General features: G+C 44.7%; 1 protein-coding gene across 1 annotated transcript in view; it reads right to left on the bottom strand.

Moving 5' to 3' along the window:
• LOC124802741 (sodium-coupled monocarboxylate transporter 1-like) overlaps window positions 1–15,435 on the bottom strand; it is a 183,821-nt gene that overhangs the window by 124,796 nt on the left and 43,590 nt on the right. Inside the window, exon 3 of the mRNA XM_047263724.1 lies at window positions 115–274. Coding sequence (XP_047119680.1) covers window positions 115–274 — 160 coding nt within the window. The remainder of the gene's footprint in view (window positions 1–114; window positions 275–15,435) is intronic.

Raw genomic sequence — 15,435 nt, 5'->3', positions numbered from 1 at the left:
CGTTATGTGGCACCACATTCTGAAATTATCCTTAATTTATGACCATTGACCATGACACTCGATTCAGTCAATAAAACTATGTCGGACCTGTAAGAGAGATATTTACGAACATACCTCGTACGTGGAGGTGATCTGCAGATCGTAGAAGACGGGCAGGAAGGCGACCGCATTAATGATGGCGCTGACCAGCACACCGATGGCGACGTAGCCGTACTCGGCGCCGTACAGGTACGCCTCCGTGGCCATGCCCAGGAGCGTGATGCCGGATATGAAGCTGTGGGCGCAAACACAGCCCTCAGTCATCTTAACTGGGCTGAGCACAGTCACTCGTAATAGTACTTAGGCATTACAGGGTCTATTCGTGAAAAGCAAGAGTCTGTAATAAAATTCTGCTGGCTTCTCCGCTCTTTTCGTCAATTTCGATTGCTGTCTCTGAATTCACACCTAATCGATAAATCTACAAGATAAAAGTGGTTTCTAATTAACATAACAGACTGTTTCAGTCGCAGGCTCGAATGGTTCAAATGGCTCTGAGCACTATGGGACTTAACATGTGTGGTCATCAGTCCCCTAGAACTTAGAACTACTTAAACCTAACTAACCTAAGGACATCACACACACCCATGCCCGAGGCAGGATTCGAACCTGCGACCGTAGTAGTCGCGCGGTTCCGGACTGAGCGCCTGAACCGCTAGACCACCACGGCCGGCTCAGTCACAGGCGATATCTGTTAAATCACACAAATACATGGATGTCATAATCTGTAGAGATATGAAATGGAACGATCACATTGGCAGAGTCGTACATGAAACATTTTTACAAAACATTTTTACAGCAGACAGACGTTGGTTTATTGTTGTAGAATACTAGGGAAATACCATCAGTCTATAAAGAAATTATATAATCAAACACTCATATGACCCATCCTAGAATATTTCTCAAGTACGAGGGTCGTTCAATAAGTAATATCCGACATTTTTTTTCAAAACATATTTATTGTTAAGAGTTAGAATTTGGTGACAATAAACACTAAAATGTCTTGTCCATGTCCTATTTTTCTACGTAGTCTCCATCACGTTCTATGGCAGTACACCAGCGTTGTGTAAGAGCATGTATTCCCGGCCGATAAAAGCTCTTGTCCTGTAGGCGTAGCCATGTTTCCACTGCATGATTGACACTCTCGCCATCCTCAAAGTGTGTTCCCCGTAGAGAATCTTTAAGCGCCCCAAAGAGATGGAGGTCTGAGGGTGCCAGGTCTGGACCGTAGGGTGGATCAGGCAATGATGTCGAACGCAATTTGGCGATGTGTTCCCGGGTTCTCAGACTTGTGTGTGGGCGTACATGACCGTCTTGGAGCAAGATTTTTGCTGGATTCTTGTCCGATGGAACACGCCGGAAACGGTCTTGAGTTTATTCAGAGTCTTCACGTATACCTCAGAATTGATGGTTGACCGTCTTGGCATCACATCCACGCCATCACAATCCCACAAGACTGTCCCCATGACTTTTCTGACAGAGGGTGTTGTCTTGAATTTCTTCTTTTGTGGTGAATGAGGATGAAGCCACTCCATGGACAGCCTTTTTGTTTCCAGCGCAAAGTGGTGCACCCAGCATTCGTCCTCCGTAACTATCTCTGACAGAAAGGCTTCTCGCTCGGTCTCAAAACGCTCCAACAATTCAGATGAAACGGTGTTTCTTTGAATCTTGTGGTCCGCAGTGAGCATTCGTGGAACCCATCATGAGCACCTCTTCGAATATCCGAGAGTCTCGTTCATTGCAGGTGCTCTTCCAATGCTGACCGACAACTGTAGAGCCAATTGGCGAGTTGTAATACGCCGGTCGGCACGAATATTAACATCCTCACGTCACGAGCGTGGCTGATCATGGAGCTCTCAAAATGGTTCAAATGGCTCTAAGCGCTATGGGACTTAACATCTGAGGTCATCAGTCCCCTAGACTTAGAACTACCTAAACATAGCTGGCCGGAGTGGCGGAGCGGTTCTAGGCGATACAGTCTGGAACCGAGCGACCGCTACGGTGACAGGTTCGAATCATGCGTCGAGCATGGATGTGTGTCCTGTCTTTAGGTTAGTTAGGTTTAAGTAGTTCTAAGTTCTAGGGGACTGATGACCTCACAAGTTAAGTCCCATAGTGGTCAGAGCCATTTGAACCATTTTTTACTTAAACCTAACTAACCTAAGGACATCACACACATCCATGCCCGAGGCAGGTTTCGAACCTGCGACCGTAGCAGCACGCGGTTGCAGACTGAAGCGCCTATAACCGCTCGGCCACAGCAGCCAGCCATGGAGCCCTTTTTCTGTATTTCCTGAGACTGTAACTTTCTTTACCCATCGCCCAATTGTACTCCCATGAACTGCAGCATCGCCATACACTGCACACAAACGGTTATGGATGTTCACGACGGTTTCTTTTTCTGCACACAAAAATGCAATAACAGCACTCTGCTGGTAACCTAAGTGGTATGTAGAGGCCCTTTTGACATTGTACTAGGTCTCTGCCATCTGCCAGAACGGTTCGAAACTTCACCTGCGCAGAGAACAAATATCAAATGAGAATCACCAAGAAAGACGTTTCTTTAAAAAAAAAAAAATGCTTTAAAATTACAGTGTGTCTCATAGTCCGTGGGGTCTTATAGTCCGTGTGTAGTCAATGCGTATTATTGTTTCTAGGTTTCCCAGCAGACAGCCTGTTGCGAGAATTCATTGAGCACTCGAGTGATGTGGGTCCCAGTTACTCGTAAGTCTTACATACCCTTATTCCGTTCTTGGTTCTACTCGGTCACGAGGTCACAGCACATTGCTGCAAGTCCGTTGATGCGGCTGCCACATGATACTGGCCTAAGCAACAGACTGCAAATGTAATTAGCTGTATTAGTGAAGGAATAGCTTGCTTTTTTCTGACTTCATGGTTAAGCAGGTAAACTTCCTGTCGTTACTCGGCATTCTGATTGAAAACTGAAGTGAGTTCTTTGTGAACAGGATCGAGACACACGACTGGAACACGTTCACAAAGAACATTCGGCGGAATATCTAAATATACTGTCCCCATCATGCTAGACACTACAGGATGGCGCACGAAAAACTTGTTCCGAGTACCAGACTGCTCATTGTTGCCTGTCAGTTGTTATCTATTGTTTCGAAGCTGTTACGATTACATTTTGTATTGTCAGTACGAAGCCATTGCGGATTGATTAAGACGTGTGAAATAAATATCTCAGCGAGAAATCATTATTCTCTTCAAGAAAGAATCGCAATAGTGGAGGTGCCTACAGGTTTATTTAAGGAACCGTGGGACATTCTTGCAAAGAAGTTTCCTAGTGTTTCCATACCAGCAAAGAGCAGTATACAGGATTTTTTTGACAAAGTGGCGTACTACAGGGTCAGTTGAAAACCTAAATAGAATCGAGACCCATTCGTTCGTACAAGTCCTGTGATCGCCAATATTCGAGCACGGATGTCCGATAGTCCAAACAAACTGATACCTAAATTGTCGCAACAACTGAACGTTTCGCATAGGTCTTCACAAGATGTTTTACACCACATGGGGATGAAGTCCTACAAAATTCCATGTGTCCAATAACTGAATGAGAAAGATAAATAGCCGGCCGGTGTGGCCGTGCGGTTAGAGGCGCTTCAGTCTGGAACCGCGTGACCGCTACGGTCGCAGGTTCGAATCCTGCCTCGGGCATGGATGTGTGTGATGTCCTTAGGTTAGTTAGGTTTAAGTAGTTCTAAGTTCTAGGGGACTGATGACCACAGCAGTTAAGTCCCATAGTGCTCAGAGCCATAAGAAAGATAAAGCAATACTTGTGACTGACTGTACGTCGCTATTTCAAACAGCTCAGAATGGAATGTTGGATCCACTGCAGTATTACATGCCTGATGAAGCCTGGTCAACAAACAATCTTATTCGTTTACTGAGGAATATCTTCACACTGAAAAAATCAGAGTGTAGTGCACCGCGTCAGCAAGTCGGATTGTGGGTTCCATATTTTTTGAAACAACAGTAAGCACTGCTGTCTTTATGCGAATCGTTGAGGAATTTTACGCACCGTTGATACCCGATACGTATGTTGTCTTTGAACAGGATGAAGCGGTCTGTCACACTTCACTCGAGTAAATCTCATGAAATCTTGAAAGATTAACAGAAGAAAGGACCGTTAGCAAAGGACTGTGGCCACCGCGTTAGTCGGACCTAACCGTTCGTGAGTTTTGTGTGGGGCAGTCTAAAGAGAAAAGTGTACGCAAATAACTCAATAACGCTAGAAGATTTGAAGGGCAATATTCGTAATGAAATTTTGGAAGATGATGCGACAGAGTTGTGCAATGTGTATATTAATATGTTATGGCGCGCCAAAATTGTATTGAAGCAGAGGGAGGTCGTTTTCAGCACCTACTGCAACATAATGGAAAAGACAAGATAAATTCAGTAAATAAAGACCTTACGTGACATTATTTGTTATTTCTTTATATTTCTTTATTATCTGGTTTGTACATGTTTGTCTATTTGTTGTTGTATATGTTAGTGGCGGGCCAATTCGTGCGTAATTGTCTGTACTCGGGGTCGGTGTTCTGTACGCCACACTTTGGAAGCCCCCTCCCCCCCCCCCCCCCCCACCCATCACTCTTTGAGTAACAAGTCTATTCGATTATCTGATATAAATATATGAGTGTATTCTGTAAAGTGATTCACTTCTTGTATGCTCTCTTTGAATTTCGGTGGGTCTTGAATAACGAGGTTAAAGGAACGTCAGCATAGTTTGTAAATGATTTTCTAATGTAGCAAGTTATTAAGAAATACGGTGTCAATGTCACCAATTTTTTTCCAAATCTTCTCTTTTCTCATAGCCACCTGCTTACGCAACATTACGAGATGCAGGCCACACAATGATACCTAGCCTTCTTCAACAGCACCACCACCCACATTTAATATTTTTTGTGGTATTCAAAAAATTTAAAAACCTCTCTCATAACGGCCTGATTTAGCTTCACTGATCAGGATAGTAAAAACATGCGTATGTTAAGGGAATTTTCATTCACAAAGCAGGCTTATCACATTCACACAGTTCAATACTGTTCTATCCTGATTAAATTGAGCTTAACTTAAATTCCATAAGTCAGTGAAGCAATTTCGAAGTCTCGGTGCGACGAAAATTGTCAGTCGATCTCCTGAAAACATTTGAAATAATTATTAACTTTCGGTGGTCACGTGGGGAAGACCGGAGGTCTGCTGGTAAGACCGTGTTAGCCTATTTATTTGAAGTAACTGGATATCTTGAACATACAAAACGGCAGGTTCGTCCAGTGTAAATCAGACGTTCCCCACTGATCCCGTGCAACACAGCGTAGTAAGCAGACACTGTCAATAATAATCAGTTAAATAATACGCGAACACACTTACTTTAGTTTAGTTCATGTATTAAATTCCTTCTCATACAGAATCTCATCGAGATGGCGACTAGCTCAACAATACATACATAAACATCCTCCTTCTTTTCACGGCTAATCGGCAAGGCACTCCTTCATTCTTTCCTAAGAGAAAACATAGATAGCAGAGAAGCTATTCCATGGAGTAAATGGACGCTCCAAGGAATAATAGGGCTTGAAACTACTTTGCATTGATAATCATCGTATATTAAAGTTTAGGAATCGGTAAGATAAGAAGAGATATTTCGAGATGTGTACTGAGTTATATAATTTATAAAATTTCTGAAAATATCGCGGAGAGACCGCTGCAAGAGACATTACACACAGATATCTTACAGATTCCACTATGCTAGAAATATTTTTACATATTACGTGTTCCTTAGTCTTTTTGGTTAGTACTCCCATTTCAGACTGGTGATAAATGCGGCAGTACAAACACCACACGCTACAGACCAACTCTCAGTAAGTGTTGGGTCTTTTTGGTTAGTACTCCCATTTCAGACTGGTGATAAATGCGGCAGTACAAACACCACACGCTACAGACCAACTCTCAGTAAGTGTTGAGAGAAAATCTATTTTATTGTGGACACAGTTCTTGCACACTGTACGTCAGTTTTAGAGCTGTTTCATAAACATGTGCACTGCACGAAAGAGCGTCTAAAAATAAGGCGATTGTATTACTTTAAAATTTCATAATCTTTGCACATCCTAAGTTCCGCTTTTTCCCCGTGCAGTACTAACTTATCATTTCTTTCTAAGATTCATGAGTCGATTTTCAATTGAGTTTGCCAAGGCTAACTTTTGTTGACAAATAATTTAATCACATGCGTTTTCACTAGGGCTTTCCGAAAAAACGGCTGTATTCAGTTACATTTATAGGACGCGATCAAAAAGTTTTGAATTGAGGGTGTTACTGCAGCATATACGCAACGTAGCGCGACTCTGAAGAGTTTATACAAGGACTGACATTTAGGTAAAGGGTTAGTGAAGCATCCGTGTCTTTCCGAATGGCGTGTGATGTATACGGAAACGTGAACTACGGTGCCGTCATTACCGAATGCGTCCAAACAGGACCAATGTATTGTTATTCTTTTCTTGGCTGCCAAAGGGCAGGCGCCGTTAGACATTCAAATGGTTCAAATGGCACTGACCGCTATGGGACTTAACTTCGGAGGTCATCAGTCCCCTAGAACGTAGAACTACTTAAACCTAACTAACCTAAGGACATCATACAAATCCATGCCCGAGGCAGGATTCGAACTTGCGACCGTAGCGGTCGCCCGGTTCCAGATTGTAGCGTCTAGAACCGCTCGGCCACAGTTAGACATTCATTGGAGAATGAAGACTGTGTGCGGGGCAGCACGTCTGCCGAAAACCACCGTCCAGAAGAACTGCGACAAGGGGTGCTGCTGCTTCATGATAACGCAAATGCCGTAACGCAGAAGTCACAACAGTCCAAGTGGGTGACACTCGAGCACCCGCCCTATAGTTCTGATCCCTCTGCACGTGATTATCACGCCTTTTGTCTCGTCAAAGAAGCTCTTGAACGGTCGACGATTCCTGACGGACGTGGATGTGTAGCAGGTAGTTATGGACCTCTTCACGCAGCAGGACATGATGTTTTACCAAACGGATATCTTCAACCTCGTGCATTGGTGGAATGATCCAGGCGATTGGCATATCGATTCTGGACTTCATGGCCTTCGCCTCTTATAATTCATGCAGGGGTTGGACAAAAACATGGAAACACCGCGAGAAATGCATGCTTGGACGTAAATGCAGTGCTAGCCGAGCCTGCAGGTTCCTCTTTTCAATTTGATCATGAACAGCACCAGTGCAGTGTCCTCAATACGTGGTCAGAAATGTGTCCTGACGAGCTGTTGGTGGATTATGTCGGAGTTAAATGAATTTGAACGTGGGAAAATTGTTGGTGCTCCTTTGGTGGGTGCTTCCGTAACAAAGATAGTCGAAGCGTTTGGTGTTTCAAGGAGTACTGTATCGAAAATTTATACGTCACACAAAGAAAGGGGAATAACATCATCCTCTAAGTCACAACGCGGACGAAATAGTGTGTCGAGTGAATGTGACAGCGGGGCATTAAAGAAGATCGTGACGAAAAATAAGATACATAACTAAAGGTCGCACTCGTGAATGCTGTCAGCACTAAAAAAACACGATGGGAGCCCCATAAGCATGGAACTGCAGACCGAGCTGGAATTCGAAAATCACTCATCAGTGATGCAAATGCCCAAAACAGGAAAACGTAGAGCCGAAGCCATAGAACCTGGACTATGGAGAGAGGGGAGGAAGTCATTTGATCGGGTGAGTATTGTTGCACACTGTTTGCAACTTCTGTAAAAATGGCTCTAAGCACTATGGGACTTAACTGCTGAGGTCATCAGTCCCCTAGACGTAGAACTACTTAATCCTAACTAACCTAAGGACATCAAACACATCCATGTCCGAGGCAGGATTCGAACCAGCGACCGTAGTAGCAGCGCGGTTCTGGACTGAAGCGCCTAGAACCGCTTGGCCACAGCGGCCAGCTGCAACTTCTGTCCGAGTTTACGTTCGAAGAGTCAAACATGCCGAAGTATCGATGATGATTTGGTCAGCCACATTGTTTTATTTTTCTGGCATCATGGGGACTATCAAGGTAGTATTACTGCCGAGAATTACGTGACCATTTTGGCCAATCAAGTCCATTCCATGGTACAGTAGTTGTTCCTCGATACTGGTGCTGTGTTCCAAGACGACGAGGCCCCTGCTGAGACAGCTCGCATCGTCTAGGAGTGGTTTTGTGAACACGAGGATGAATTGTTTCATCTCCTCTGGCCACCAAAGTCACCATATCGCCGCCATATTGAATATTTGTGGTCTACTTGCAAAGAACGGTGCGTGATCGCTATCCACCTCAATCATCGTTACCTGAACTTGTCATCATTTTGCAGGAAGAATGGTGTAAGATTCTCTTGAAAACCGTACAGGACCTGTACTTAGCAAATCCGAGATGACTGAAGTTGTTTTGAATGCCAAAGGTTTCCTTGCACCGTGTAAGACGTGTGTATTTCTATTGTCTATTGTCAATCCACAATTTATGAAAGATGTTTATATTTTTTTAATAGGATTAAGTAGCAATAATTAATATTTGTCATGTTGGAAATAATTGTGGTAACAGGGAATGTCTGCACCAAAGTATTGTTGGCAAGAGAGACCGCACATTGATATAATTTTAAAATGGGCGGGAGAGACCGCGTATGGATACATTTTAAGAAAAGAGCGGGAAAGACCGCGCATTGATACATTTTGTAATGGCAGCAGGCATTGCCTACACCGGAAAGCATTGTTGGCAGGAGAGACCGCACTTTAGCTTTCGTAGGAAGTCAGTAGTAAGCGAGATGTGAAGCGAGTTGATAGCAGGTCTGAAGCGAGACGTTGAGAGGAGCAGTGTGCTTGCCAGCCACCAGTTATGATTTACAAGAGATTATAAAGGGATGTAGAGAGACATTAGCTAACTATTACAATAAGAGGAACTAATATTATTGAATTATTTTCTTTGCGAAACTCAAGACTACTGTAGGTATCCAGAATGAGATTTTCACTCTGCAGCGGAGTGTGCGCTGACATGAAATCTCCTGGCAGATTAAAACTGTGTGCCCGACCGAGACTCGAACTCGGGACCCTTGCCTTTCGCGGGCAAGTGCTCTACCATCTGAGCTACCGAAGCACGACTCACGCCCGGTCTCTCAGCTGTACTTCTGCCAGTATCTCGTCTCCTACTTTCCAAATTTTACAGAAGCTCTCCTCCGAACCTAGCAGGACTAGCACTCCTGAAAGAAAGGATATTGCGGAGACATGGCTTAGCCGCAGCCTGGGGGATGTTTCCAGAATGAGATTTTCACTCTGCAGGAGAGCTTCTGTAAAGTTTGGAAGGTAGGAGACGAGATACTGGTAGAAGTAAAGCTGTGAGACGGGGCGTGAGTCGTGCTTCGGTAGCTCAGATGGTAGAGCACTTGCCCGCGAAAGGCAAGGGTCCCGAGCTCGAGTCTCGGTCGGGCACACAGTTTTAATCTGCCAGGAAGTTACTGAAGGTATGTTTGCGCAATGCTAGTTGTAAGATTACTGTAAAAAGTAAGTCCCATTTGAACGTTTGTAAAATTATTTCATTACCAGCAGAAACCAGAAGAAACGTTTTCAGAATATAATAAATTTTTGCCAGAAATGTTGCATTACTGATTATAATTCATCCCAAAAACCATCAACGCAAAACTTTGCAAAATTTTATTGTTATCAAGAAAAAAAGTTTAACCATGAGTTACGTAACTTCAGTCAATTAATTAAAGAATAACGTCAGCTTTCCTATTAAAGAATAACCTCAGATTTGGTAATAAATACAGCCACTTATTATGAAAGCCCACCAGCAGCTAATAGAGTATATTAAAACAGAGTTAGTATATTCATGTCGCAGTTCGATGTATCAGTGAGATGGCGATCCAGTAACAGTAAAAAAGGTAAGGAACAGTTTTCGGTTACTGCAGGTAACGACTGAGGGCCACGACGACGACACATTCTATGTTCCGTCGAAATAATCAGAAAATAACTTTTAATAAGCAGCATTTAAATTTGTATGCGAGGATTGAGAAAGAGAATTAATTTCAAAGGGAAGATTTCATTTGTTATTATTAAGCAAGAGAGAGAAATCCTAAGGAAAGGTTTCATAGGTTATTGTAAAAGGGAAGGTTGTGCAACAAAAAAGAGATATAGAGGAGACGGGAAGGTTTCAACCGTAATGGGCCTAGTAATGTGTTGTCTTTTTGGTGCTTCCAAATGTTTATCCACTCCAAGCATTTCTTTTGGTTTAAGCAGTTAATGTAAATCGCTTCAGTTATTTCAAAGTTTCGAAATTATTTTGAATTACAAGTGAAGGTCATCTCTTTGGACACACCGTTCATTGGTTACCAAGCTTTCCCACATGTTTATCAAGTGTACAACAGTAGTACGGATAGTATTTCGAGTTCTACAGCGCTTAGTAGTTGACAGGAAATCATCTAGCGAATCGAAGGCTATGTCTGTAGTTCAACGGGGAAGTGCAATAGGCTCTCTGCTGTTCATAACCTATATAAACGATTTAGGTAACAATCTGAGAAGTCCTCTAAGATTTTTCTTACAAATGATGCCGTCTTTTACAGCTGAGGGAAGTCATCAAAGGATTAAATTACGAAATTATTTAGAAAAGACCTGCTAACTGTGAAAAATGAGAGTTGATCCTGAAGAATAAGAAGTGTGAGGTCCTTCACACGAGTACTAAAAAAGTTCTGTGAACTTTAAGTTACACGATTAATCACAAAAACTTAAAAAGTGCCGGTTCAGCTAAATATCTGGCGGTTACAAAAACGAGGCACTTGAACTCGAAATGAAATGATCGTATGGCTTTGTTGGCCGGGAGCTCCCATTCTGGTTCAGCCGCCAAGTGCAAGTCTTATATCAGTCGATGCCACTTTGGACGACTTGGGTGTCGATGGTGAGGATGAAATGATGATGAGGACAACACAACACACAGTCCACGAACGCAAAAAATCTCCGACCCGGCCGGGAAACTAATCCCGGCCTGCTGCATGGGAGGCAAGCACGTTACCGCTCAGCTAAGCAGGCGGACTTCCGTTTGAACTGCAACCATCGCCCAGAAAATGTGGGTTGGGCGAAACAAGTACTGCGTTTTATTGGCGAGACAGAAGATGTAAATTTAAAAAGGAAAACTTTCTCCTATGAATTCTAAAATATTTTGTCGACTTCCACCTACATAGGGAGGAATGACTATCATGATCAAGGAAATCGGACATACACGGAAAATTTCAGGAGTTCGTTTTCCCCAAGCACTATACGGACGTACACTACTGGCCATTAAAATTGCTACACCAAGAAGAAATGCAAATGATAAACAGGTATTCATTGAACAAATATATTATACTAGAACTGACATGTGATTGCATATTCACGCAATATGGGTGCATAGATCCTGAGAAAGCAGTACCCTGAACAACCACGTCTGGCCGCAATAACGGCCTTGATACGCCTGGGCATTGAGTCAAACAGAGCTTGGATGGCGTGTACAGGTACAGCTGTCCATGCAGCTTCAACATCATACCACAGTTCATCAAGAGCAGTGACTGGCGTATTGTGACGAGCCAGTTGCTCGTCCACCACTGTCCAGACGTTTTCAATTGGTGAGAGATCTGGAGAATGTGCTGGCCAGGACAGCAGTCGAACATTTTCTGTATCCAGAAAGGCCCGTACGGGACCTGCAACATGCGGTCGTGCATTATCCTGCTGAAATGTAGGGCTTCGAAGGGATCGAATGAAGGCTAGAGCCACGGGTCATAACACATCTGAAATGTAACGTTCACTGATCAAAGTGCCTTCAATGCGGACAAGAGGAGACCGAGACGTGTAACCAATGGCACCCCATACCATCACGCCGAGTGATACGCCAGTATGGCGATGACGAATACACACTTTCCAATGTGCGTTCACCGCGATGTCGCCAAACGCGACTGCGACCATCATGATGCTGTAAGCAGAACCTGGATTCATCCGAAAAAATGACGTTTTGCCATTCGTGCACTCAGGTTCGTCGTTGAGTACACCATCGCAGGCGCTCCTGCCTGTGATGCAGCGTCAAGGGTAACCACAGCCATGGTCTCCGAGCTGATAGACCATGCTGCTGCAAACGTCGTCGAACTGTTCGTGCAGATGGTTGTTGTCTTGCAAACGTCCCCATCTGTTGACTCAGGGATCGAGATGTGGCTGCACGATCCGTTGCAGCCATACGGATAAGATGCCTGTCATCTCGACTGCTAGTGATACGTGGCCATTGGGATCCAGCACGGCGCTCCGTATTGGATCTCGACCAACGCGAGCAGCAATGTCGCGATACGATAAACCGCAGTCGCGATAGGCTACAATTCGACCTTTATCAAAGTCGGAAACGTGATGGTACGCATTTCTCCTCCTTACACGAGGCATCACAACAACGTTTCACCAGTCAACGTTGGTCAACTGCTGTTTGTGTACGAGAAATCGGTTGGAAACTTTCCTTATGTTAGCACGTTGTAGGTGTCGCCACCGGCGCCAACCTTGTGTGAATGCTCTGAAAAGCTAATCATTTGCATATCACAGCATCTTCTTCCTGTCGGTTAAATTTCTCGTCTGTAACACGTCATCTTTGTGGTGTAGCAATTTTAATGGGCGGTAGTGTAGTTTGAAAGTTGTCCTATGCGGCCTCTTCCAAACAACTAAGTGCGAGCTGCAAAGTTATCATCTAGCTGTAAATGTCTGAGAAGCGTTCAATAAGTCATGCAACACTTTTTACCTGGAAGCACGTTTGTCTTACTGGAGTCCAGTACACGAGACTACAAAATCCAGTTTTTCAACATAATCTCCTCTCAATGAGACAGCCGTACACCATCTTACTGGAAGGGCCTGTATTTCTGCATGATACTACTCTACTGGCTGAGGTCGGAGCCAGTGTCTTGCTGCATCAACAACCTCCCCTACACCCACGTACTGCTTCCTGTAGAATGCATCCGTCATTGGGCTAAAAAGATGGAAGTCGGAAGGTGTGAGATCTGGGCTGTGGGGTGGATGAAGAAGCAGAACAGTCCAACGAAGTTTTGTGTGCTGCTCTCGGGTGGGCAGGCTTGTGTAAGCCTTGCGTTATCATGGAGAGGGGGAAGTTCGTTTACATTTTTGTGTCGACTAACACGCTGAAGCCATTTCTTAGATTTTCTGAGGGTAGCACAATCCATTGTTCATCACCTGTGACGATGTTTGACAAACAGTTATCGTGATCATCCTAGTAACGCGCAAGAAACCTTGCGCAGATGGTCCTTCGTTTCTCTTTACAGTCTTATGTTATGCTGCGGAGAATCCAGTGGGCACACACCTTTGAACTCCCCAGTTGGTGGACGAGTGTGTCAGCACTACCAACGAAGACTCCCAGCTGAACAACGAGGTATTTGACCTCAAATGGCAGTGTCCGAGCGTTCCAACACTGGGCGAGCCAGATCTGTGTGCGGCTGGCCGCCTTGCGGGAGATCGGACAGGTTTGCTTGACCCTGTTGCGATGATGACAGACGCCTCGCCCAACAACGCACTACGTTTCCAGAATGAAATTTGCATTCTGCAGTTGAGTGTGCGCTGAAATGTGTCAGGCACATCAGCGCACACCCGGCTGCAGAGTGAAAATATCATTCTGCAAACATCCCCCAGTTCTGGAAGGTCTGCAGGAGAGCTTCCGTAATGTTTGGAAGGTAGGAGACCAGGTAATGGTGGAACTAAAGCTGTGACGACCTGTCGTGAGTCGTGCTTGGGTAGCTCAGATGGCAGAGCACTTGCCTGCGAAAGGTTCCGAGTTAGAGTCTCGGTCCGGCACACAGTTTTAATTTGACAATAAGTTTCAACTCACAATGTTTAAGTTCACTGCCAGATCTCCGCAGATATTCTGCCAGTGTCTATGAATATCTGCGATGTTATAGTTATGCGACGAAAGAAACTCAGTGACAGCTCTTTGGTTGGAACGCACCTCTGTTGCAGACGACATTTTGAAGGCTACGTATAAGGCCGCCACCCTCCGGAACTTAATGAAATTACAGTGGCCGAAGTGGTAATATTTCACGATGTCGCACAACAACTTCCCCGCTTTCTGATCCGAAATAGACCGCGAAAAAAATTTGTTGCATTACTTATTGAACGCTCCTCGTATATATACACTACTGACCATTAAAATTGCTACACCACGAAGACGACGTGCTACAGACGTGAAATTTAACCGACAGGAAGAAGATGCTATGATATGCAAATGATTAGCTTTTCAGAGCATTCACACAAGGTTGGCGCCTGTGGCGACACCTACAACCTGCGGACATGAGGAAAGTTTCCAACCGATTTCTCATACACAAACAGCAGTTGACCGGCGTTGCCTGGTGAAATGTTGCTGTGATGCCTCGTGTAAGGAGGAGAAATGCGTACCATCACGTTTCCGACTTTGATAAAGGTCGGGTTGTAGCCTATCGCGATTGCGGTTTATCGTATCGCGACATTTCTGCTCGCGTTGCTCGACATCCAATGACTGTTAGCAGTTGACCGGCGTTGCCTGGTGAAACGTTGCTGTGATGCCTCGTGTAAGGAGGAGAAATGCGTACCATCACGTTTCCGACTTTAATAAAGGTCGAGTTGTAGCCTATCGCGATTGCGGTTTATCGTATCGCGACATTTCTGCTCGCGTTGCTCGACATCCAATGACTGTTAGCAGAATATGGAATGGGTGGGTTCCGGAGGGTATTACGGAACGCCGTGCTGGATCCTACCGGCCTCGTATCAATAGCAGTCGAGATAACAGACATCTTATCCGCATGGCTGTAACGTATCGTGCAGCCACGTCTCGATCCCTGAGTCAACAGATGGGACGTTTGCAAGACAACAACGATCTGCACGAACAGTTCGACGACGCATGCAGCAGAATGGACTATCAGCTCGGAGACGGTGACTGCGGCTACCCTTGACGCTGCATCACAGACAGGAGCGCCTGCAATGGTGTACTCAACGACGAACCTGGGTGCACGAATGGCACAATGTCAATTTTTCGGACGATTCCAGGTTCTGTTTACAGCATCAAGATGGTCGCATCCGTGTTTAGAGACATCGCGATGAACGCACATTGGAAGCGTGTATTCGTCATCGCCATACTGGCGTATCACCCGGCGTGATGGTATGGGGTCCAATGATTACACGTCTTGGTCACCTCTTGTTCGCATTGACAGCACTTTGAACAGTGGACGTTACATTTCAGATGTGTTACGACTCGTGGCTCTACCCTTCAAAGAATGATTCAAATGGCTCTGAGCACTATGGAACATAACTTCTGAGGTCATCAGTCCCCTAGAACTTAGAACTACTTAATCCTAACTAACCTAAGGACATCACACAC

The sequence above is a fragment of the Schistocerca piceifrons genome, chromosome 6, assembly GCF_021461385.2.
Source record: "Schistocerca piceifrons isolate TAMUIC-IGC-003096 chromosome 6, iqSchPice1.1, whole genome shotgun sequence".
In the NCBI taxonomy this organism is placed as follows: domain Eukaryota; kingdom Metazoa; phylum Arthropoda; class Insecta; order Orthoptera; family Acrididae; genus Schistocerca; species Schistocerca piceifrons.
Note: the sequence above shows the minus strand (reverse complement) of the source record. Positions and strands in the feature narration are given on the sequence as shown.